A 25,490-nucleotide genomic window follows, 5' to 3' on the forward strand; every position below is an offset into this window, starting at 1 on the left:
AGCTGAGACAGAGACCCCAACGGCAAAGGAATGGTGCATATAGACGATCTACGGTTGCACCAAAGACACCAACTGGAACGACTTCAGCGAATTCTATTCCGGCATCTTAAGTGTCATTTGAATGTCAGAGGTTACTGAGTCGAATTACTGCAATATGGTGATTGTAATCGTCAATTTTGGAATTAAAAATAGCTCAAATAAAAGTAATTTGTGGATTAAAATCGAGTTCAGTGGTTCTTAACTTTATTTAAAGTATGGTCCTCTAACTGCCGTTTTGATGGACATTCTTATTTAGGAGGGTGTTGTACAGCTTCTTCCAAAATCTTGTCTATTCCAACAATTGGCCCATTAATAGCTCTTTATGAACTATGTCCATGCTCATTTATAAATAATTCACATTAGTTCATTGCGTGACATATTGTTTGAGAATCACTGCTCTAGATTATAATAAAATAACGCAGTTTTTTTTGAAATGACTTAAATATAGATTAATAGGTCAACACTTTGATTGTTTGAGAATGAATTTTTTGCTCCTTGATCTTGTGCTTTGCTAAAATTGAGATTGGCAAACTTGATTGAGACACAAGTCGGCTATGAGAGAGAGACAGGTTACTTAGAATTAACAGACTCTGTTGGGGTGGAATTCACTAAAACCAGTAGCACGATGTGTACGCTATGGCACCTCTATTCCGCAGGATTAACGTGAAGTTTCCCTTACGGCATAGCGACGGCTGATTTAAAACCATTTTAAGTCGAAAAATGGGAATCGTTTTATTGTGCTGCTCGGGTAGGACACAAGAATATAGAGATCTGAGTCTGATAATTCTGATATCCAGCACATATCTGTTCGGAGCCTTACTACTAGGTTCTTAGTACTAAATTTTGATTACTAGGTTTCGAACTTTTTTTCTAGAGAACTAAATACACTTCTTTACAGCTATAGTCATATTGGGATTCGAACTTTCATTCATTTTAACTTCAAGTTAAGTACTCTTACTTACTGAGCTACTAGGGGTTGTTAGAGAGCTTAGCATAAAAAAGAATTTAACCTTTACTTACTTACTTCGCTGGTCGTCCAGATCAGTTGTAATCCATGATCTTCCACAGAAGTCGCCTGAAGCTGGCTCTATCGCTGGCTTCCACTTGCCAATTTCCGATACTAAGTGCAATACTATCTCTGTCGACAGCTTTCTTCCAAGGGTTCTTTGGACATCCACGGAAGTTCTTTGGACGTCTACAGAAGTTCTTTGGACGTCCACGGGAGTTCTTTGGACGTTCACGGGAGTTCTTTGGACGTCTGCGGGACATTTAATTGGAAGTTTTGGATTTAGTCATGGTATTGGTAATAAGCAATTGATTGTCAGTGATAGAGTCAGCTTAAGATGCCACCGTAGCAAGGTATTGAATCACAATTGGATCTATTTGATCCACGAAGTGTTCATGAGTCAAAGACTCCATATCCGAAGTTTCTTGAATTTTGTTATCATTTTCTACAATCTGTGACATGATAAGCATTTCTCAGGAACAAAATTCTCTGAATATAGCAATAAATAAGCTCAAAAGTCCACAAACCAAGATATGACTCACATCCATCTGTACTCAACAGACAAAAATCAAATAAACAAGAGAAAATTTATAAAAGTATACACAATTAATCAGAATAAATAATAATGCAGATGGAGACAGTTCATGCGTCACGAAAATGTCAAGCAAATATTTCTTATCAGAAATCACACAATAATTATCAAAAATTATTCTATTATTCACACACTTAATCTTAGCTTATATATATTAAAATGCTGAGATTATGCTGAATGAGTTTAGTCTAGAGAGAAATTTACGTCCGAGAAGTCCTCAAGAGTATCAAGAAGTTTTAAAAAAATAAAAACAAAGAAAAATCCAGAAAAATGAAGTTCGCAGTTGCTTTTCTATTGCTCGCCACATTCTGTGCCTTATCGTATGCTGCTATACTTAGGGACACAAAGACATCCGAAGAAAGCAACAGTTTAAGTGTTAGCTCCGAATCATCAGAACATCAGCGAGGAAGACGCAGTGTATCATCTGAGGAATCAAGTGAGGACCAGCAAAAAAATCAAGGAAAGAAACCAAATAAGCACAGCTCTGAGTCAAATGAATCAAATGAGTCAGACGAGAAGAAACATCGAGGTAAACCAACTTCCACAACCACAGGAATTGAAACATCACCATCGGAACCAGAAGTGCCTTCAACTGATGCATCCACAAGTGCACCTGCAGTAACTGAAGAAAATACATCAGTAACAACAGAAGTGCCAGTTGATGAAACAACACAAGTTTGAAATTTGCTTAACGGTTTTTTAAAATTCAAATTTTTTTCGAGTCTTTAAATATTATAAATACGTTATGAAAAGTATGCAATAAATATGAATTCTGCATTCTAAAATCAGCTGTTTCTCATGACTTGCATAAGTCATTAATACAATAAATTATTAATGGCTTAATTGCACCTACATGCTTATTGACTTAATTCCTCAAATTTCAATGCTCATTCCATTGTGAAAGTTTGTTGAAAAATGTCACTAAATAAAGCTCGTAGCTTTTTGTACGATTTTTTAGGGCAAAGTGGCATCCACGGTTTTGCGTATATCGGTAATTCCTTTTTGCATGTTATCGAACGTATATTGTGGCTGGCATTGATTGTTGCTGCATTATATTTTTGTGCTGAATTATCGCTTGAATCATGGAATCGGTACTTACATCACAGTACAGTCGTATCCATTGAACGTGATCATTACTATTGGAATACATCGTTGCCAGCATTAACCATATGTCCAATGACGAGACTCAGCGAGGAGAAATTTGAAGCTTATACAATGTAAGATAAGAGGAAATGACTTTATATTTAAATTGTACAATGAGTTGAGGTAGATGTGGATTGTGAAGCAGTCAGAAAGCACTTTCCAGAACAATTTGTCAAACAATCAAAAAATCCGTTAATTTTTTTTTTGAATTTTGTTAAAATTTCTCCAAAAAAATTCAAATAAATTATGACCGTTAAAAATTAATAATTTAATTTCCAGGAAAAAAGGCTTAAAAGACGACGAGAAGCAAGAGTTCTTCAACTTTATGGAGTCACTCGCCAACTCAACCTACATAAATTTTGATCAAATCAAAAATACCACGAAATCCGATGCAGTTTTAAAGCGACTTAAAATAAATCCGTCAGACTACTTAAAGCTAATTTACGACCTAACCGAAGACCTTACGAGAAAAGAAGGCAATGTTGAGCATAAAGTTAGAAATGTCAATAATAGAGAATTTATAAAAACAACTCAAGTGTTGACTGAATATGGCATTTGTTATTCCTCAAATAATTATCTCGCAATAAACTTATCAACCTCAATGCTACTCCAAAATAAAGCACCGCTTGTTGACTCATTCTACAGAAAAGTGAAACTACATGAAGTAAGATATGGAAATTTATTTGATGGTGAAGTCACGTACAGTTTTATTGGCTTTAAGGATGCAATAACAATTTTTATGCATAGTCCGTATGAGACGATGAATGTCGCACGACCAATTGGATATACGAAAGACGCTTATGAGTTTGAGACATTGTCAATTGAGATAATTACATCGAAGGAGATTCAAGAGACATTTGTGTCACAACGTGGATGTCGATTTGATTGGGAATCAGATTTGAAGCATTTTAGTGTTTATTCTAAGAATCTTTGTATGTCGGAATGTCGATTGGAGCTTGCTTATAAGAGATGTGGGTGTATTCCACACTTTTATCCGAACAAAGGTTAGTGTTGCTTAGTAGATTGCATGATCGACGCATATTCCGAAGAGGCGGTAGTATACTTAGTGCCAAGTGGCAGCCACTTGACGAAATCAACCAAATTTGGCAATTGGATGTCAATTGGCTCTAAGTATACTGCACCTCGTCGACTTAGGGCCAACATTTCAATATGTTGCCGATCTGGCTAGTTGCTGCTCCCAAATCCTCAATTTCTTGGATGAACCCCCAAATCCTCAATTCCTAAAAACTTTTGTTAAGTCCAAGGACTCGAACCTTCAACTTTTAATTATTTTAATACAAAATTCAATATTCCGGAAGTCTGAATACATAACATAATCCACATTAATAACTACATAACAAAACCCACGGCCATGACTAAATTACATACCTAACATTGCATCTTCTCCCTATTTCCTTCCAGTCGGCAAGACAATCTGTCACTACCAAAAGCTGATGACATGCTTCCCACGATACCAAGAATTATTTCTAGAATTCCAAGAAGAAGGTGTTAAAGCAGCAAACTGTGATTGTTTACAAAATTGCATCGACTCCAACATTATTGTCGAAAAATTTCAAGTTTTAAAAGGCACAAAGCAATTACTCGGAAGCATTGGCGGTTTGGTGATTATGAAGAAATATCCACAGATAAGATTTCAACGTGAGGTCATTTTTACATTGACTGACTTTTTCGTATCGATTGGTGGCACAGCTGGATTCTTTATTGGACTAAGTGTGCTCGGTGTCATCGAGATTATTTACTTCTTTTCACTACGTCTGTTTTGGTTTATTTTTGGCAATAGAAATTAAGCTGATTATTACAGAATTCCTATTTATAGCACATGCATGACTGAATGACCCAATGACTGTTTTTTTTTGTTGCTGTTGTTGTCATCATCGTCATTCTCGTTTTACCAGAACACAACAGAGCACATAAAAATGAATTTCACTACTCAAATGCACGCTCAAATTAGGACAGCAGACATAAGTGAACACAAAAGTCCATTTCACGCGTCGTATTCTTATGTATATGTCTGACTATAGATGTAATGAGTTTAAATGGATGAAAAGAACACTAAAAGATTTGCAATAAACATCATCACAAATACAAAATGATTTTTTTTACTTTTGGGGGAAATAAGAATGAAGAGATGAAGATGAGGTGGAGTAAGTAGGAGGGAAAGTGGGTGATCATGTGCAAGTGACGCATTTAAAAAAAAAAAAATAGTAAAAAAAAACAAAAACAGGAAATTATAGACCAATTACAGTAGTTCATCATCTTAATAGGATTCGAACCTTTTCTACTTGCAAATTTCTTTGTAATTTTAACTTTTGTCATGGAGAAGATTGTGACTTTTTGTCATAAAATACGTATTGTTTTTCCTCAACACTGAACACTGCATGACCCGGGGTATACCAATGCTTGGTACCTAGCCACAATTTATGTGACGCGAATGCACAAAACCAAGTAGATGTGGTAACTAGAAACAACGAAAAAGCACTAGAATCTGACTATATCCAGTGCTGCAGAACCTTTTATTTTTCGCGGCACACATTGATGGTGATCCTCGACAAAACAGCTCAGGGCATATGATTCATGACATTTCTAAGAATTTTTGACGACGCACTAGTCTACCGTGGCACACAGGCTGCCAATACTGGACTTCATTTTCCCTGAGATTGAGCCCGGGTCGATAAGGTCGGTGGGCAGAAACTCTAACCACTACACAAATGCTGCTCGAATCCGACAAGACTGTTCCAGGAATTGAACCCAGACCGTAAGTGTTAGTAGGCTAACACTCCAACCACTATGTCTATGCTGCATGAATTCAACTAGGTTTTCCCTGGAATCGAACCCATGTCTTTAAAGCTGGTAGGTCGATACCTAATCACTACGTCTATGCATCTTGAGTCCGAATAGGCTTTCCCTGGGATCGATCTCGAGTCATTAGAGTCGGCAGACCGACATTCTAACCACTAGGCCAATGCTCCTTTTTCAAAACTTACAGCAAATTACACTTATTAATCCTCAGTCAAACTGACTCAACTAATCATCAATTTGTAAGTTCCACATCTTTTTTGTGTCCATATTCCGACAAGGCATGCACAAAAAAAAAAAATTAAAACCCAAAATCAAAACATTCAAATTGACGCAGCAATGAACATAAGTGAAGACGAAAGAAAAAGTGAAAATTAAGACAAGAGATTAAGGAACAATAAAAAAAAGGAACGAACACAACAAGAAGTTATTTTTTTGCAGCTCATCTCGTACAGCAATAATAATAAAAAGCCACAAAGGAATTATTTGGTTGAAATTATGGTTTTTGTGTGCATTAAAAAAGAATTTTTTTTTAACAAAACCACATGCAAGCACGATTATCGAAAATGTTGAGATGTTTCCGTCCTGTTCTGTTTTTTTTTCCTTGCTCTCGCGAGTCAAGAATTACCGAAAAAAAAATGTTTTTAAAGAGTGTAAAAGAACATCAAGCTTGTAATGAATGGAACATAAATTTCGATCGATAAAGAGGACAGGAAAGAATCAATGAAAAGTTATTGTTGGTTAATTGGAAGTTACGTCTGGTAAATGATGGGAATTTGCACAAGGGGCATAAGGAACATGGGACATGGAAGGCACATGGGACATGGAAGATACAAGAGGCATGTAAGACACAAGGGGCATAGAAGACACAAGGGGCATGGAAGACACATGGGGCATGGAAGACACAAGGGGCATGGAAGACACAAGGGGCATGGAAGACACAAGGGGCATGCAAGACACAAGGGGCATGGAAGACACATGGGGCATGGAAGACACAAGGGGCATGGAAGACACAAGGGGCATGGAAGACACAAGGGGCATGGAAGACACAAGGGGCATGCAAGACACAAGGGGCATGCAAGACACAAGGGGCATGGAAGACACATGTGGCATGGAAGATATATGTGGCATGGAAGACACATGTGGCATGGTAGGAACACGGGGCATAGAAGGAACGCAGGGCATGGAAGACACATGTGGCATGGAAGACACATGTGGCATGGAAGGCACACGAAAAGAAGACACTTTGGTCAGCATTACTCTGATTCCATGGCAGATTTTACGAAATCCGGCCTCAAATCAGAGTCAAGTTGGTCTAGACCCGGATTTTCGGCCATTTCTACGGTGTGTACTTTCCGGGTAAGATCTAGACATGTAATTGGTATAAACCTGTCCTTACAGTATACATGTTAGACGTCACTCCCGAACAACCCCCTTCCTGGTGTAAGAAAAGAATGTAAACATCCAGCCGAAAAGAATTTTTTAGAAAGTTTTCAAAGAAATTTGTTTATTACACTTTTTTAATGATAAGTTAAAGACTCGACCAGAAAAAATGATAATTAAATGAAACTGGCAATAAAATTGACGTTGAGCAGTCATAATTTTATTTTCTTTTTGAATTCTTGACTTTATGTTCTGAGATGGTTTTTTGGCGATAACTTTTGATTGCCATTTAATCATTTTTTATAGGTTGGTAATAATTTTTTTGAGGTTTTTTGGGCATTAACATTTGAGAAATTTCAGTGCATGTTTGAACTTTTCTAGTGAATTTTTGAGTCATTGAAAGAATTGGAGGCATGCAGAGTCGGTTTCTTTTCAGATAAACTTGATTTGGTACATTGATATTTTTGGAGATCATATCTCATTTATTAATTAGTAGGTAAAGAGATTTAGACTGAATATACTCTAATTTATGCAGTATCGTATGTCTAATAGCTCAGAGACGAAGATTTGCAGTTTAACCTTGATTCTGTATGGATATCTGCAGTCCGGATATTTACACTCGGCAGCTTCATTAGGTAATGTTTAGGCGTCGATATAGCTACTGCTCGACCGGAAACGACAAAAGAAAGAAATCCGATAACAAACTTGCATTAGTTTGGCATGAACCAGTGGTTGTCAACCTTTTATTTTTTACATCTTTGTGGTAAATCTCGACCGATACCGAACATGTCATCCGGTTCATCTCCAAAAAAATTTAATGTGCCGAGGCACACAGGTTGCCCACCACTGGTATATAGGATTCAATTTTGAATGGATTAGATAACACTAGAGCACGACGCTGTCTAAAATCTACATTTTTGGCATTTCCGGTGTCGTTTGCCAGTCGGATAGGATCAATAATAAGGAAAATATTACCCGGAAAGCTCACGGCATAGAAATGTCCGAATATTCCAACTTAATTCAGGGTCACTTTGGCCCTAGACCAAGTTTGATGAAATTCGGCTTCAGTCTTGAGTCAAGTCGCCTTGAGGTTGAATTTTCGGCCATATCTATGCCTTGTGCTTTCCATATTAGCTTCACAATTGGATCCTACCCAATTTCAAACATCCATCACCAATTTAATTACTCAATTCCCAAATAATCAACAAAACATTTCAATAATCAAGCAACAATTCCAAAAAATGCATGCAAATTCTCTACAAATTGTAAACTCAACATCGAGTCTCATTCATTATACAACTTAATGTTTATAAATATTGTGTCAAAATGATATCAACTCAAAACAATAACTCAGACAGTTTTCCGAACTCATTTTTTACAGCCACAAACAAATTTTTTTTAATATTTCAACACGTTCGAAGACACTTGCAGCACATTTTTAAGTAAATAATATCTCATCGTACGACAAGTACAGCACGAAATAAAGTCATTTTTTTTATTAATCCATCATCTTAGTATTAATTTAATGTTCATAGTGATAAGATGATGAACAGCATTGAGGTTAGGAATGCCAAAATTTGTTATGGAAAGGGCGAAAGCAGACAATGCATTTTGAATGGATTGAACATGAATGTTAAGCCTGGATCGATGTAAGACACAGTTATATAATCATTTTTGCAGTAAAATGCTCATAATTTATATCCACAGCTACAGTTTAATTGGAGCTTCTGGTTGTGGCAAGACAACACTCTTGTCATGTATACTTGGCATGAAGCAGCTCGAATGTGGAAATATACGCGTGTTGGGTCATGCAATAAAGTTTGAAAGGCCACCAAAAGTCGCCCATTTAATTGGATACATGCCACAAAGTACAGCATTAATACCAGAATTGACGATTCGTGAGACTTTATATTATTTTGGGAATATATTCCAAATGAAGGCGAAAGTCCTCAAGCAGCGGTACGAAATGATAAAAGAACTGTTGGAACTGCCATTTGAAAATCGTAGAATCGAGCATCTTTCAGGCGGTCAGAAGCGACGAGTCTCAATTGCTGCCTCAATAATCCACAATCCATTAATATTAATCCTCGACGAGCCGACTGTTGGACTTGATTCATTGTTGCGCGAAAAGATTTGGTACTTCTTGATGAATGCAACAAAAACCAGTAAGCTGTCAGTCATCATTACAACACATTACATATCCGAGGCAGAACAGGCTGATCGATGTGGATTAATGAGAGACGGAATCTTGCTTGCAGAGGATTCACCAAAGAACATCATGACACGATTTGAAGCTACAAGTTTGGATGAAGCATTCTTGAATTTGTGCCTGCTGAAAAAATCAATTCCTGAAACTCAAACTCTTGATTCTGATGTGTTAAGCATGAATGATGACAAAAATGAAGAAATTGTAATTACTGATGGAACTGTCGAGTCTTTTGAGAAGCGTAAAAAGTTCAGCACCCAAACTATTGGAGCTATTTTGACAAAGGAATACATTCGTCTAAGACGACAAGCTGCGTAAATATGATTTTTATTTATTTGTAAGAATTAATCAGCTGGAAATGAGTTGAGGGCAGGTCTGGGACTAGTGATGAAATTTTCAAATATTTTTTTGTTTAATCAAGTGATTTGGGATAGTTTTGGCAGTGCTCTTGCGAATTAATTTGGAAATTAGTGCAGAAACAGACTTTGGGCTTTAATTTGTAGCTAGTTCAACGGACGTAACTACTAAAAGCGTACGTAATTTGACGTACGTAATTACTAAAAGCGTACGTAATTTGACGTACGTAATTCATAAAATCGTACGTAATTTGACGTACGTAATTCATAAAAACTCATTTCATGACTAACGGTATTTTAAAATTTAAAATTTTACCGGATTTCTGAAATTCAAATTTTCAACTTTTTTAATAACTTCAACATTTCCCTTCATTTCAGTGAAATTTTCTTCATTTTGATCCTTCCAATTCTCCAAACATTGGCATTTGTCTATGGAATTGGAAGTTATCCAACTGGCCAGAAGATAGGAATTGTTAATAACGAAATATCGGACTTTTCAAGTTGCTCTTCAGTCCTACAATATAATGCATCGTACTTGGATGCAAATGATACATGTGTCTACAATGAGAAGGCTTCTTGCCATCTACTGAATGAAATAAATGATAAGGACATAAATAAATTGTTTTATGGCTCATATGAGGAAGCACTAAAGGACGCAAAAAGAGGAAAACTGAGTGGAATTCTTGAATTTTCGAAAAACTTTACAGACGTCATGCTGAATCCACGTGATGAAGAGACACAGGATGTACGAGAAGGAATAGCAATTCATTTGGATCAGTCACAATTTCAAACGACTACATTCGTTCAGTATCGCTTGCTTAATGCTTATCAGAAATTTAATAAGAAACTTCATACTGGATGTGAGGAAAGTGAAAAAGTTGGGGAGATTCCGATGAACTTTAATGAGACTTTGTTTGGGTCACTTGACAATGATTTTAAGCATACGATGTTTGCGCCGTTGATGATGCAGTTGAGTATATTTTAAGATGAGGTTGCGGAACTGGTCTGTTCCGAATCTATGATTTTACCCGAGTAGCACAAATCAGGCCGGTATGACTCTGACTTGATGCCGGATTTGGCTATAGTCAAGGTCATGCCTGATGGGCTAGTTCTGAATTTTGGATCGACCAACCGACTTGTGTTGGTCGGGCAAGCAAATCCTTCAAATTCATCCTTACTAACTGACAATATCCAACCTCTCTCTATTTTCAGAACCTTAATATACCCAGCCATGGGATTCTCATGCTTCAGCATAGCACAAAGTCGAATTGATGGAGTTTGGAACCGAACGTTACTAGCTGGAGTTAAATCCATAGAAATCCTAATCACACAAATTCTTCTGTCATTCATCGTAGTGACAATATCATTCATTGAAATAGTTGTAGTTGTAGTACTGACTCTTGACGTCGTAATGGTTGGAAATATATTCCTGTTAATTTTCATGGGAATTTTGCTATGTCTTGCTGGCACGATATTTGGAATTGCATTATCAGCTACGACTGAGGAGATAAAAGTTATATCTTTAGGACTTTTTACTGTAATTCATTTCTTTTCGACACTTAATGGAGCATTTTGGTGAGTAATTGGGGTTGTATAAGGTATAGGTTGGGGTGACAGTAAACTTGTTCAGGCTAGCTACAACCCTTAAGTCTTAGTCTTTTTGGCTTATTGTTATTAAGATGACAGTAACTTAGGGAACAGACAAGGAGCAAGCCCATGAGTATGTCCATGAGTATGCGCATGAGTATTCGCTAAGTATGCGCATGAGTATGCGCATGAGTATGTCCATGAGTATGTCCATGAGTATGCGCATGAGTATGCGCATGAGTATGCGCTAAGTATGCCCATGAGTATGCGCATGAGTATGCGCTAAGTATGCGCATGAGTATGCCCATGAGTATGCGCTAAGTATGCGCATGAGTATGCGCATGAGTATACTCAATGTCTGTTAGGATACTTAAGAAAACATGATGTGCAGTTCTAAAACAAAGCCCATAATTCTCAATACATTCATTTCCAGGCCCATTGAAGGACAACCCACTATCCTCCGATACATTTCATACTGTACACCAGTAACACTACCTTCATTGTCGTTCCGTAACATCATGATGAGAGGATTTGGCATAACAGAGCCATCAGTCTACATTGGAATCTTCATCTTACTTGCTTACATTTCCGTATCGTCTTTGGCCGCGCTTTATGTCATGAAGAAACGAAAATTTTCGGACACATTAAAATAATCATCAATTTTTTATACAGCATAAAGTCTTACTCATACCCAAAGATTTTGACTATTTTTAGTTGCCATGGAATTTATTAATGTTTACATTTCTGAACTGTACATTTTTATTTATTTACATTCAAAGTTTATGTCTCTATGCAGTGCATAAATATTTAGTCAATAAATTCTGCTGTATGTAGACAGTAAAAATATTTCCCGTCTTGCATTTAATACCGAGAACTGCTAATTATCGGCTAATTTATTAAGCAAATCATAATAATTAATTTAATTTGTGTTGTCGTGTGCCTTATAGCTGTACATTCCATAATCTACAAAAATTATGGCATCTGTTGAACACGTTTCATCATCATCAACCGATTCCTTAACGCCACCGCCAATATTTCCGACTCGTGCACGTCGTTTGTCATCAATAAAATCAGATTTGATAAAATTTGAAGTCGAGTGCCTTAAATTCATCCTCAAAGAGACTGTTGATAAATTAATTATCGCAAATGGTGGCGAGAAAGCGACTCTCATACATCCATCGGATACAAAATTACCGATGAAAATACGCTATCGTGAATCGCGCGAAAAAATGTTCCACGAGGAGACATTGGAGCCGATAAATGAAGCTATGGAAAGAATGGTCTTTGTTAAGCTTGGCAATGACGTGAGTCGTTTGAGAAAAATTTTATCTGACACAATTGATGACTTGGTCACTACGAATGACTTTAAAGGATTGAAGATTTTAATCGATACTGAAATCCGATTAGAGGCTGAGGAGAAGAACTTGATTGAGCAGAATGCAAAGTGTGAGAGACTTTATCGATTTTTAGAGAAGAAGTTTGACGAAGATACGAAAATGTATAAAAGTAAAGTTAAGGAAATTGACGATACAATTGCAGAAGTTGAAGCGGAGTTGAATGTGAGATTGATTTTTTGTTATTATGTAGTCATGGGAGTGGTATTTATGGAAATTGGGGAAAGAGGGAGTTATTCATTTACTTTGTTGAAGTTCATAAGTGATGCGTTGAGGGCGAGGTTCCTTTTGGGCCATCATGTCACTTTGACGCTTCACTATCAAAACAGTGACAAAGTGGTGCTCTATACTTAATATGTTGTGCTGCTCGGGATATGTGTTAATGTAAGCAGCGGGTTAACAGTTTTATAATCACAGATCATAGATAGAGAACATGCTTGGATAATGAGAAATAATAAGCTAGAACTATCCTAAGGCTAATATCGAGACACTATCAGCTAGTGCAATATCATGAATATATTTCAAATTTTCAATGAAATAATTGAAAGCTTCATGTCTCGTAAGAATCAAACCCATGTCCTTATCCAGATTTTTGTTGACAATTTCAAATTTTGGATATGATTGAAAGCCTCATCTCCAGTGAGAATCGAACCCACGCCCTTTCAGAATTGACAACTCCAAATTTTGGTTCTGATTAAAAGCCATATGTCTGCTGAGAATCGAACCCACATATTTTTGAAACTGACAACCTCTTTGGACCTCTACCCTAACTATCGAACTATAGAGCACCTACTCCTGCAGTGACAAATTTACCTTGATAAAGCTTGTTGTGCATAATCACTTCCTTATTTACTTTGTTGTTTGTACAGATCAATTGTGGTCCATATGCTCCTTCAGATGGAGTCTTAAGCATTCTATCATTATCTTCCTTACCAACTACAGTACTGTCTCTAACAACACCTTCCTCCCCTGACTCATCTCTACTCCAAAACCACACATGACTTCACTTTTGAGTCTTACAAAGCCTCAATCTCACATCTTATGTCATTACAGGATCTAAAAGTCGAAAATAAAATAAAGATGAAGTTACTCTCAGATTGGGAAAAGACACGTCATGGACAAATTAAATTTATCACGGAAAATAAAGAGAAGCTACTTTTGGTTACAGCTGAGAATTTCAAGAAAGACGCTTATCGCGAAATACGTCTTAAGCATGAAATTGAGTGTAAGTTAATTGACTTTAATCCTTGTTGCCGACAATCTTTTCAGTTACTTAATATGATATATATATATTTTTAGCATACCTTGAGAATCAGACGGCATACTATGAAGACCTCACACGTCAGTGGGTCGAGAAATATGAGAAGGAAGTGAAGCAATTGGATGAGCAAATAAATGAGACGAAAGACTTGATGATCTCATTAAGAATAAAGTATGATGATATGGTGGAGCAGTTTAACATGCGTGAAGAAGAAATTCAAGATTATTTGGAGGAGAAGAAGATGAAACAGGATGCTGCGGAAAAGGCTGAAAGAGAATATCAAGCGATTGTTAAGATTCAATCGTGGTGGAAGGGAATAATGGTCAGACGAGGATTAGGACCGTACCGACGTAAGAAGGTAAAGGGCGCGAAAAAAGGTAAAAAGGCAGCTAAGAAGAAGTAGACAGACTCTCAATAAACTGAGCAATTTACTCTCAAAATGTTGGATCTTCTCATTTCCTTTACATTCCAGAAGATTAAAAATGTATCCAACGCACATTCTCATTGCTGTTTTTTTTGCATGCATGTCTCGTGTCTTCACGATTCACTCCTTCATATCAAAATCATGTGTGCTTATTGTAGCAATAGACAAAAGACCGCTTACAAAAAAAAAACGACATAAGAAGTCAATTAACAATGTTTTAGTCACGATAAATCGTGATTGTACATTATCGACAAGCATTAAGAGAGAGAAAAAAAGTGTCAAATGCAGGCATAATGGATTATTGACATGCACTTTACTTACTTGTCGTTTGACTATTCGTCTATCTATCTATTGTCGCATATTTAGTATGTTTTGGATGAAAAATAATGAAGTGATTAGAGAACCGACTTGGAACTGATTGTCATTTTGTGAAATTTTTTTCTTCTCAAATCATTTAGCGTATTTTTGCGGTAATTATACATGATTTTCATTTTTGCATGACTGGTGGTACGTACGTGATTGAATGAAGTGACAATACTTTGAGTTGTAAATGGTAATGGGAAGTAAAAATTGATTGATTTTGAACAAGTTTTGTGGAATTGAGTTGTAACGGGTTTTTTGAGATTTGAATTATTGATTTGACAGTTGTTAGGTTGATGCTCCCCTAAAAGATGTAAACAAAGAGTTGAAAATGCAAAATTAATCAGAACTTCGGAGAAATCTTAACTTATTTATAGAATACAATGATAGCTGATCATTGACAGATGCAATCATGCTAAAAGAGGTAAATGGATCCAGAATCTCAAGCATTTAAACGAAATCAGACAAATTTAATTGAATTTAAAAAGAATTTACTGGATTTTACAGCAATTTATCACAAAGCTAACCTACAAACCCCACAAAGATAACGATTAGCACTAACAAAACCTTACATCAATTGAGTAAAACCTTATCTGCTTTCCATCTTTTTCTCTCAATTCATTTTTAAAATTTTAATTTCTTTCCTCTACCTTCTCATCATACAGTAAATAATTTATCATTTTCATATGTGAGTGATTTATGATATGATGGAAACAAACGAGATAAAGGAGGTGTGAAAAATTTCCATATAAATATTATAGCGCCATGTGATTAACTTAACCAATAATATCTGATACCGTTTATTTTGCAACAAAAAAACAACATTCTTATGGCACTTCCATAATATTCCATTTTATGTACTCTATTTAAATTGAATGTCTGTGAGAAAGGCGCAAAAAAACAGATAGTTTTTCTTATCCATTCTCTTATGCTTACCTTCTTTTTTTTATCTGATCTTGATATAGCCGTAAGTCATTGGTAAATAACGTCTGCCAGACTCTGATTCAAATTCATTTAACATGACTGCCATTTAATATTCCTTCATTGCATTGTTCAAGGAGTGAAAATGGGATTTTTATTTTGAATTGTCGGATATTGTTGCAGCCTTTTGTTTGAATTGTTTTTCAATTTTTCGAGCATTATTAATCATCTTATTGGATTTTGTTTTGTAAAAGTTTCTTTGCTCACTCTTGTAGAATGAGAATATTCAAATAAATTGTTGAATATATTTTCAGGGATTGTATAATTAATGATTGAAAATCGCAAGTGAAGAATCCATGAGAAAATGAACATTTTGATCCAATGTCAATGATGAATTGTTTGCTCACTTTTGTAGATTGAGAATATACAAAAAGATTGTTAAATATATGATCTGGGACTGTAAAATTGATGACTAAAAATCCCAAGTGGAGAATCCATGCGAAAAAAAAATTTTTCAATCCAATGTCAATGATAGATTTGTTCTGAAAAGTTGTTGCTCCCCTAAATGTTTTAGAATTTCCAATAATCACACCTTGCAATGATTATTTTCTCTCTCATTTCATTCTGATTGTTCGCGACTCACTAAGTACGTTATCAATTGCAATTTTCATAATATGAATACCTTTATTTCATTAGCCGATGGCGAAACTTTCATTTCAATTCATTTTCAAACCATTTCAATTCATTCATCTTTCACTCTTTTTTTTATGTATTTTATATTTTGCGCATAAAGAAACAAATAAACAAAGCAATTTAAATTCATTTGCAGTTCAGGTCGATTAGAATGAATTGACTATTTGCATTATAGAGAGATAGCTCATTCGCATATATGAATGAGTGAGTGAGATGGAACAAAAATAAATTTAAATGCCAATTGTGAAGATTAATGACTATGAATTTGATCTCTTTTAACATTTTAGAAATGATTTTTTTATGTGCTATTTTGCAGTTGAAAAATAGAAATTAGAGAAATAATACTCATCCTTCTGGGATGAATTGCGTCAGGTGTGCATTCCTGTGTGTAAGTTTATGACTAATGTTATTGCTGGGAAATATTTTGTTTTGAATTGAAATATTTTAAAAAATTGGGATTTTATGTTTTCGGTCTGAAAATGTAGATACAGCTTCTAGAGCACTATATAGACAATCCAATAAACACTATGTAGATATTAGAGGCACTTTAAGCACCTTTGTAGTATTGAAAGTTTATTTAGAATTTGTCAATATTGCCTTGAGTTACACAAGCCTACCCGGAAGACAGACTGTAGCAGAAATGACCAAAAATCCAGTTTCTGATTGACTTGGCTCTTGTATGACGCCGGTTTTGAAAGCTCAGCAGAGAATAGTCCAAACAGATAAAGAGACAACTTTTAGGTACCCTAGTGGTATTTCTGTACCATAACAGCATTATATTTGCCTATTAGGATAGGTGCCTGTAGTTTAATCGATAGGTTGTCGAATTGGGTTTGTTTGACGTTATCGACTCAGGTTCAAATCCTGAGAAATTCTAGTCAGATTCAAGTTTTTACTTACTTCTTTCGGTAATCGTACAGATTAGTTGCCCCCCACAGGTATCGCCTGAAGCTGGTTCTATAACTGGCTTCCACTGGCCACATTCGAGTTGTACTATTGATATATGGCTAGCCCAGAAAGCACACTGCTTTGAAATGACCCAGTGAGCCCAGTGTGACTTTGACCCAAGAATCGATCCGGGAAGAAATCCAATCTCAGATTAGAATCAAGTCGAGCTAGGGTTTTTTTTCTGAGGTTTGACTAGAAATTCTCAAGATTCGTACCTGAATCATCAGCATAAAACACACTCGACAAACAATAAATTCCACCACAGCTGCCTATTCCCTACTGAGCTAACAAACGACTAATTAAACTTAATTACTGAACAGTAAATCAAAAAATATTTAATATATTTCAGCTTGACGTCAGCAGCTCATTCAAAAGAACATTCATTCCTGCATTTTTTCCACACAAAATTAATGTTACTAATTTTTCAGCAATATTTCACAAAAAATATGCCTGAACAGGAAAAAAGCGAGAAAGAAAATGTGAAATTTCATTCACTTGATGTGTAAATCATCAGCAGCAAGCAACATTGAGTGGATGAGTTTGAAAATAGAATTTCGTTATTTTTAAATTGACTTGAAATTCAAATTTAGCTTCTTGATTTACAGGCTTTTTTTATGTTTCGTCACTTTTCCTTTAATTTAAAATAAATCAGATGATCAGACTTAATCTCTTCTGCTTTTTATTCACTCATCAGTTTAGTCAGTAAGTCTGAAAGACGGACAGAAATTTGATATCAAACTGAGTGAGTGTTAGGCTGTTTTGAGAATTGGATATTAGATTTTCTCAGAGATTTTTTGTTTTGGCGTGAAGGGCAAAGTACTTTAGTTGATGTTGGCTCTTAGAAGACCAATTAATCATTTGACATCGATCAGTTGTTTTAGGGATTTTTGGTGATGTTGTAAGCTATGTTGGTGATGTTGCAAAGGCTGCTGCAGGGTTGTAATCTTTGTTCTTGTGTTGTTCGTCTTAGATTGTCATGGAGCATAGCTTAAATGTCACTTTCTTTAGCATTAGGACAGATGCTGATTTCACTGGTGTTGGTTCGTTAAGGCACGGTATTGCATGGGATAGGTAAACCACTGGTAAGGTATCAGGCCATTTGGTATTCCAGGATACCTGTACCATGCCATTAATGTGTCAATTGATATGTATCAATCGATGGACGGTACCGTGGCTTATCATATAACTCAATATCACTAGAGAAATCATCGGCTCCCAGGTTGCTCAGCACTGTCTTAGGATGTCCTTCGAAACGGACTTCAGACTGATCATTAGGTCCTATTAATACAGGAGCTCTACTAGGTCTTCCATGCCATTTACTTCCACATCCAACACTCCAATCCCAACTCTGAATCGATGACTCAAAATACTAAAATTCTCTTTAAGTCACTTACTGTAAAAACAAAACATTTCAACCGAAAACATTCAAGTCATCTCTAATCCAAACATCAAAATTATTTATTGCGCTTCCCATCCAATAAAGATAAAATAAATATTTAGCATAGCCAGTTACACAATATTTCGTAATATTCAATCCACAACTTCTCATAAATTAAATAATCTCATCAGCTGCAGTTTCATCAGATACTCCTTCAGTCTTATAGAATGGCGCATCCTCAGCTCCTTCAGAATTTGTTCTTTGTCTCTCAGCTGGATGGAAGTCATCCTCAATTTCTTTGATCTTCTCTCCAAGTTCAATGTCCATATTAATTTCCTTCGGACTTTTTATGGCATTTATGATGTGCAGTGGCTTGATAAGCTCACTTGTCTTGCTGGAACCGTCATTAAGTCTGTAAGACTTGTCAAGGAACGAATTGTCAGGCTGATGGCCATGAGCATGTTCCACAATCTTCTTGTAATCGACAATTTTTTCATGCTGATGGTCTTTAAACTGATTGACAAAATGTTCCCTTAGTTCCTGGATCCTCTTGTCCTTTGTGTGTCGCTTCCTTTTATTTCTGGAATCAAATTCGAAAAACTTTTTGGAACCAACATTTAAATTGTTGTCTGGTTCCTCTAGATTCTCATTTCCAGACTTTGTCAGGTTCTCAAAAGCCAGCATGAAGTATTTATCGACATTAAATTTGAATTCTTTTGGCTTTTCATTGAGCTGGTCGAGGAACTTCATCAAGTCATCTTGCTGTTGGAAGTTAATCTTTTGGACCAACTTATTGACTTCATCAATTGATTCTTCACGTCCATCAGGTGTTGACTGATCGAGACTTAATGCGACATTTGGAACTTCATACTGGAAGTCACTGGCTGCATTGATGATTCCTTTAAAAAGTCCATTTCTTTTGTCTTTTTTTGGGATTTCTGTGTCTTTTGTGTCTGCTTCTCTTTTAAGTATTGGAAGTTCTGGCACATTCTCATACTCCTCAGTCGTTGTTGTTGATGCCTTTGTCGACACTTCCTCAACTTCAAAATTAATCCACATTGAGCTTTTTGCATTGTCGATGATTTCTTGTGTTTTTTTCAGGTCTGGCTTCTTGAATGCCGGCTTTCCTATTTCCTCAACTCTATGCTTACTGCTTGCTAAGTATCTTAGGAAGGCTTGAGTTCTGGTGTTGTCGTTTTGATCTTCTTCTTGCTCTGGACATGGAGTTGTGGAGGCAAATTTGTAGTTGCTGATGTCAGGTGGATCTGTGTGGACTGGAAAGAGAGGTGCTAGATAAAGCTAGTATTAAAATGCTGATCAAATGTCAGAATTGAGTTTCATACACAATGTGCAACTAAAAAGGAATTGAAATGCATAATTCTCCCAAAAATGCTATAGATTACAAATAAATGCGCTTTATGTCCACAACCCAAATAATTTCCTTACTTGTCTCATTTGCACTCAAAACACTTCCACCATGAAGACTCAAACACTTGAAAAATTTCATTAAAAGTTGCTTAATCTCCTCATCATTTGACAGTTTCGTATCGACTTTCTCACAATTCCGCCCTACAGTTTTGGATAGACATCGCTTGATCTTCGTCACTTCTTTATCTTTAGAATCTTTCTTGATATGGAAAAATTTTTGAATCTTTTCCTTTAAATTGCTCAAATAGCTTGAATTTTTAGCCGTTTCATTTTGATGTTGGTTGTCAGTTCCATTATTATGCAGATATGTAGCCACAATCCCTTTATATTTTCCATCATCTGATGTTGAATTTGTTCCATTTTTACAAGATTTTAGCAGACCATCGACTTTTATTTTCACATCATTTAGTTGAGACTGAAGACTTTTTAAACGATCGTCGTAAATGTAGGCTGATGATGAGCTTATTGCCGTGTTAATTATGACTAAAAGAATTAAAAATTTCATTTTGATGAAAAATTTTTATTTTTTTTAATGAAACAGGAAAAAAATGTTCTTTGATGGTTGCTGTGATTTAAATATTGAATTTGGTGTTTTGCCAATTTTTGAATTTTGGCAATTGAGACTTAATTGATGTTGAGGTCTGGACTAGTAATTGGAATTGATGATGTTGGGTGGAATTAGGATTGGATTTAAGGAAGTATGGAAGCGAAGCTCATTAAGAATTTAGCTTATTTAGAGCATTTGGTCAAGTATTTTAGGGATTCCAAGGAGCTCAGTGGTGTCAGATGCATGGCCAGACATTGTAGAACATGGGTTCGAATCCCTCTTGATTGCTTCTGTTCGGAATTTGACTGCTCCTTCTTGTTTGCTTCCTATTGATCATGTTCCTGACTATCTATAGCTTTATGAAGTGCTGACATTGACGAATTCTCAAAATTGAGGCTGAATCGATACCTAGACCACCCCAAGGTATCTTGATACCGTATTATGAACCCTTAGTAAACGTCTTCAGATGTCCCGACCTCAGCAAAATCGAAATTGAAACGATTTGCAGATTAAGATCGAAACAGCCAACATGTCTCAATCAGTCCGATGACAGTTCCATCTCAACTTCTCAGCTACTTCAGTTTCGATACAATCCATCCCATACATCCTCACATCTCATCAAAACACAATTCCCCCGTTAAAATCTCACAACTCATCCGCAACCTGCAAAATGACCTTGAAACGGCATCAAAAATTCCTCGCATTTATTTTATGTTCCTGTCAATCAAATTCATCGCAAAACAAAAACATACAGAAATAAAGTTAAAAGTAATTTTTTAATCACAAAATAAAAAATGTTAATTAAATCACGTCAAAACAAGCCAAAAGTGTGTAGAGTAATCAATAATCACATGACAACACAGAACAGGCCGACAAACAATAATAACAACGAATTAATAATGCACACAATGAATTTTTAAAGAAAAAATTGAAAAAAGCACTGAGGTAACCCGAGTGATGTATACATAAATAGCGCACTGTGTTGGCTAGGGTATCGCTGCTTACTTACTGCAAATATGCTCCAACATAGCTTACATAGGTTACAACTTAAGGCTTTTCATCTGATTCTGTTCCTGGTTCTGTAATCTAGTTTTGACTAATTGTCCCGATAGCTCCCATGGCCCAAAAAGCCTCTGTGGGTACCGTGATGGTTGATGCAACAGTCTGAAAATGCAGTTCACAGCTTTGTGTTGCATGGGATAATTTGACATGGTTTGGCACCAAAATCTCCTCTGGATACGCCCCTAGACCTGACAACTATATTCAACTCATTAGTCCAGTCAAGCCTCGATCAAGACCGCACACGGTATGTGGTTCATTGCATTCTCAACAATTGTCGGCGGTACATAGGTAGACCATCACTTCATGAGTCTGCCAAGCATGAGACTGTCCATACCATGTCACTCGGGCCAACAACACGAATCATATTGCAAAAAAGACAGCAAATGAATACAAAAAAAAGTCCATGCGATGCGTGATGGGAAAAAAGACAGAATGAACACGATGATAACTTCATCGTAGCCACTCATAATTAACAAGTTGTTTAAAATAATAAAAAAATACTATCGAATAGCAAGCACGTAATGTGTTTCACAAGTTCATTTTTCATTGAAAAATTCATGAGCAGCTATTGCAGCATAAAATAGATTCATATCAGTTACAGTTTAAGCTACAATAATTTGAAAACAGATAATTTTTTGTATTAACTGCCTTGCACATTTCCTTCCAGACTCGAATAGTTTTTCATCTCGACATTGATGTAAAGCGATACATGCTGAAAATTATTTTAAAATGTAGTCTTTCTCTGTCTTGTGTTATGTTAGAGTGGCTGGCTGGTTTTGTTGCTATACGTAAAATTTCTTTCATCTTTATTTAAAATAATGAAACTTTTTTTTAAAGATATTCGGATGTTGAAACTTTGTTGGGATAGGCTTGATTTGGGGAAGCTTTGGTTTGGATTTATTGTGTGTTCTTCTTACTGAAAATGACTAGATAGTTTAAGGGATTCCATTCATTTGTCTAAATCATGTAGAGTTCAGCCAAAAACTACAGGTCTATGCATCTTAAACGCACAAAACGCTGGTTTGTAGACTTTCAATCCTTAAGTTTTTGAAACAATTGTCCAATTAAAGCTCTAAACAAAGCACGTTAGAGACAAATAGAAGCCTTTTAAGTCAACTGGAATGTAATATTGAACAGATTTATGAAGTGGTGTTCCGGATCATCCTATTGAAGTGTCCATTTGAAGAAGGCGTGACAATAGTTCGAATAGCTTACTCAAGTTCGAGAAGCTACCTCAATTCAAGTAACTAACTCAGTTCAAGCTTCACAAGTTCTATAAAGTCGACCATACAAGCGCCTTCATTCATTCTTTCACTCATATTCACTAGAAACACTTCGTTATTCTCCTCGTCTTAGTTAATATACTTATAACACCGACCAGCAGCAAATTGTAGTTGCTAGGTTACTGCTAAGTTGTCATGTTGACAGCAAACTTGAGGGTACCATGATGACTGATTATGTAAAGGCTGATTTCGAGTTACTTGAGTTACTTATTTTAAATTTGCTAAATTGTGCTGTTTCTTCAGCTTTAGCTTTGGCTTAAATGTGTTTACTGCAACCCATGTTCCTATGTGGAGCTTAGGTTGGTACAACAAAAGGTTTTCCCATTTGACTCTGTTGCTGGCTCTGCCACCTAATTTGTACAAATTATCTGTCCGCACGTTGAGCTGACATTCTTTCATAACTATTCTGCTCCATGTAGCTTTTAGAGCTCTTTAAATGTGTTTGGCTTTCACAAATTCAGATCCTTGAGAATCTAGGAAGGTTAAGTGTTTCTAGTAGGAATTGAACTCATATGATATTTGAAGACAAGACTACCGATTTCATCTTTCACGTTCTACTTTACGACAAAGAGCTTACATTAACACTGACAGATTCATCGCTACTTAAGCAAACCTTGATATTCCAGAATACTCCAGATTCCTGTCTGGAATCTGTCTGTGGATGCACTGCGACAACATCCAACAAATAACACAAAACCCAACACAAAACAACTCAAAAACAAAAAATTAATCAATCCCAAATTATTTCCGAATAAATTAAAAAAAAAAACCCGAAAGAACACAGAAGAAAAAGATGTTTGATGAAGGCAGCAATCGACATGATTATGCACAAATTGAACCTTCATTATGAAAATCAATTTTTTTCTTTTCTTTTATTTTCGTCGACAACACAAAAACAAAAAAAACAAAGCCTTCAGATTCGTGTAATGAAAGCAAAAATAACATCGTGATACAATTTGTTGATTGCATCTACCTCACTCGCTCACTTGCTGGCTCGATTTCAAACCGCATATGTATACATAATATGATCAATAAGAGAACGATCGTATTAATATTTGCTGTAAAAAATCCTCAAACGCATAAATCAGATTTTTTTTTCTGTCTTTCCTTCTTCTTCTGCTCGTTTTTTGCTCTCGTCATACATCGAATATTAATATTACATATTACAATATATGTATATAGATCGCAATCGAATGAAAGAAATGAGAGAAGTTGCTGACATTATCAATTTATATGCATGACTTTACAGCAATAACATTGAAATTATTGAAACAAAATAAGTAAGGTAATATGTAGATAGAGATTTTTTGATATCAACCTTTTGAACCTTTGAGAGAAATGAGAGTTTCCATTTTTTGGGGGTCATTTAAGAGTGATGGGTATTTACTTACTTAGTTACTTCCTTTCCTGGCCATTGCCAAACTTTTGTGCCATTGGGCCCAATGCCGCGTTAAAAGAACGTTTTCAGAGAGTTATTTCTTTCGATAACTTCTGCCAGTTTGGGATATTGAGAACTATAGCGTCCTTATCAAGACATCTAATCCAAGAACTTTTCGGTCTTCACAACTTTCGATGAGTTCTATTTTGGGATTTTAATAACGATATTGTGATTCAAAATTCCTAGTACCAATACATAAAGAACAAGGTTTAATGTCATGCTCCCTAGCCACTCCCCGGTAGCTCAATAGGTAAGAGCAATTAACTTGCAATTGGCATGGCGTGGGTTTGTATCTAATTTAGAGCACAGGTGTCATGCTCTCTAACAAAGCCCCAGGGTATCTAAATATGTAAGAACACTTGATATGCAATCGAGAGAGAGCGGGTTCGGATCTTACTCAAACTATAGATGTCGTGCTTCCTATCAACATCGCGTAACTCAGGGTGTAAGAGCATTGTATTTATAATAGACAAGGCGCGGGTTTGAAACTTATTTAGGCTATAGGCGTCTTGCTCCTTACCAGCCCCCGGTTGCTCAGTATGTAAGAGCACTTGGCAGAACCATGGGTTCAATTCTTACTCGGGCTTATTGTTTTGGTGATGAAATGAATTGTATTTCTCTAGAACCCTACTAGAAAGGTTTCAAGCATGTTTGGTTTGGAAGCCTCATGCCTGGAGGCCGACTTAGCAGTAAAATAAGTCTAGCACTCTTGAATTTTGACCCAAATTCAATCTTCAGTCTCCCTAATTCCTTAAAATTTAAATTGCATGACATTCCAATATCCCAAAAAGCATCTCCATTGACGTCATTTCCAATCAACGCCACCAAATTCAAGTTCATTAAACCAAACAATCTTTAACTTTATTTGAATATGATTGGTATTAGGTTTAAAATTTATTATTATGCTTTAAGGGCTCGTTTTCATGTGATGAATTTTTGATTGATTAGTCATTAAAGCTTTATGCATATATGTAATTTTTCATGATTTATTTAATATTTTTGTTGTAATCCGTGAGATGAAAATGTATAATGATGTGCATGGACAATATCAAGAGATTTTTCAAATTGGAATTAATTTAAGAGATGAAGCAAATCGATTAATAAAGTTTATTTGAATGATTTTAGACTTTTTAGTTGAATGATGATCGATGCATTGTTTGAAAGAATCAGTTTTGATTGTTTTATGGTTCGATGGATAGCTTTTCCCATGGAATTGAGTGAGTT

General features: G+C 35.9%; 6 protein-coding genes across 6 annotated transcripts; 5 read left to right on the forward strand and 1 right to left on the reverse strand.

Moving 5' to 3' along the window:
- Positions 1-1,907: 1,907 nt before the first annotated feature.
- LOC139092327 (uncharacterized protein DDB_G0280579-like) lies at positions 1,908-2,318 on the forward strand. The gene has a single exon (XM_070642675.1). It carries the CDS (start codon positions 1,908-1,910, stop codon positions 2,316-2,318), a length of 411 nt encoding a protein of 136 aa, XP_070498776.1.
- A 162-nt stretch (positions 2,319-2,480) lies between these two features.
- ppk10 (pickpocket 10) lies at positions 2,481-4,904 on the forward strand. The gene is made up of 3 exons (XM_070642518.1): positions 2,481-2,854; positions 3,060-3,784; positions 4,203-4,904. The coding sequence occupies exons 1-3, from the start codon at positions 2,553-2,555 to the stop codon at positions 4,586-4,588; spliced, it is 1,413 nt and encodes a 470-aa protein (XP_070498619.1). The 5' UTR covers positions 2,481-2,552; the 3' UTR covers positions 4,589-4,904.
- Positions 4,905-6,474: 1,570 nt separating this feature from the next.
- On the forward strand, positions 6,475-6,960 carry LOC139092328 (uncharacterized). Its single transcript, XM_070642676.1, has one exon. The coding sequence runs from the start codon at positions 6,475-6,477 to the stop codon at positions 6,958-6,960; it is 486 nt and encodes a 161-aa protein (XP_070498777.1).
- Positions 6,961-8,512: 1,552 nt separating this feature from the next.
- Positions 8,513-12,009, forward strand: LOC139092205 (ABC transporter G family member 20-like). Its single transcript, XM_070642531.1, has 5 exons — positions 8,513-8,629; positions 8,688-9,500; positions 9,921-10,511; positions 10,755-11,117; positions 11,563-12,009. Exons 1-5 carry the CDS (start codon positions 8,523-8,525, stop codon positions 11,780-11,782), a joined length of 2,094 nt encoding a protein of 697 aa, XP_070498632.1. The 5' UTR covers positions 8,513-8,522; the 3' UTR covers positions 11,783-12,009.
- Positions 12,010-12,103: 94 nt separating this feature from the next.
- Positions 12,104-14,187, forward strand: LOC139092329 (dynein regulatory complex protein 9-like). The gene is made up of 3 exons (XM_070642677.1): positions 12,104-12,688; positions 13,577-13,748; positions 13,823-14,187. The coding sequence occupies exons 1-3, from the start codon at positions 12,104-12,106 to the stop codon at positions 14,185-14,187; spliced, it is 1,122 nt and encodes a 373-aa protein (XP_070498778.1).
- Positions 14,188-18,578: 4,391 nt separating this feature from the next.
- On the reverse strand, positions 18,579-20,441 carry LOC139092330 (uncharacterized). The gene is made up of 2 exons (XM_070642679.1): positions 19,955-20,441; positions 18,579-19,782 (listed from the first exon to the last, which is right to left on the reverse strand). The coding sequence occupies exons 1-2, from the start codon at positions 20,439-20,441 to the stop codon at positions 18,683-18,685; spliced, it is 1,587 nt and encodes a 528-aa protein (XP_070498780.1). The 3' UTR covers positions 18,579-18,682.
- Positions 20,442-25,490: the final 5,049 nt, after the last annotated feature.

The sequence above is a fragment of the Chironomus tepperi genome, unplaced genomic scaffold (assembly GCF_022539635.2).
Source record: "Chironomus tepperi strain 1889 unplaced genomic scaffold, CSIRO-AGI_Ctep_v1 contig_298, whole genome shotgun sequence".
NCBI lineage: Eukaryota > Metazoa > Arthropoda > Insecta > Diptera > Chironomidae > Chironomus > Chironomus tepperi.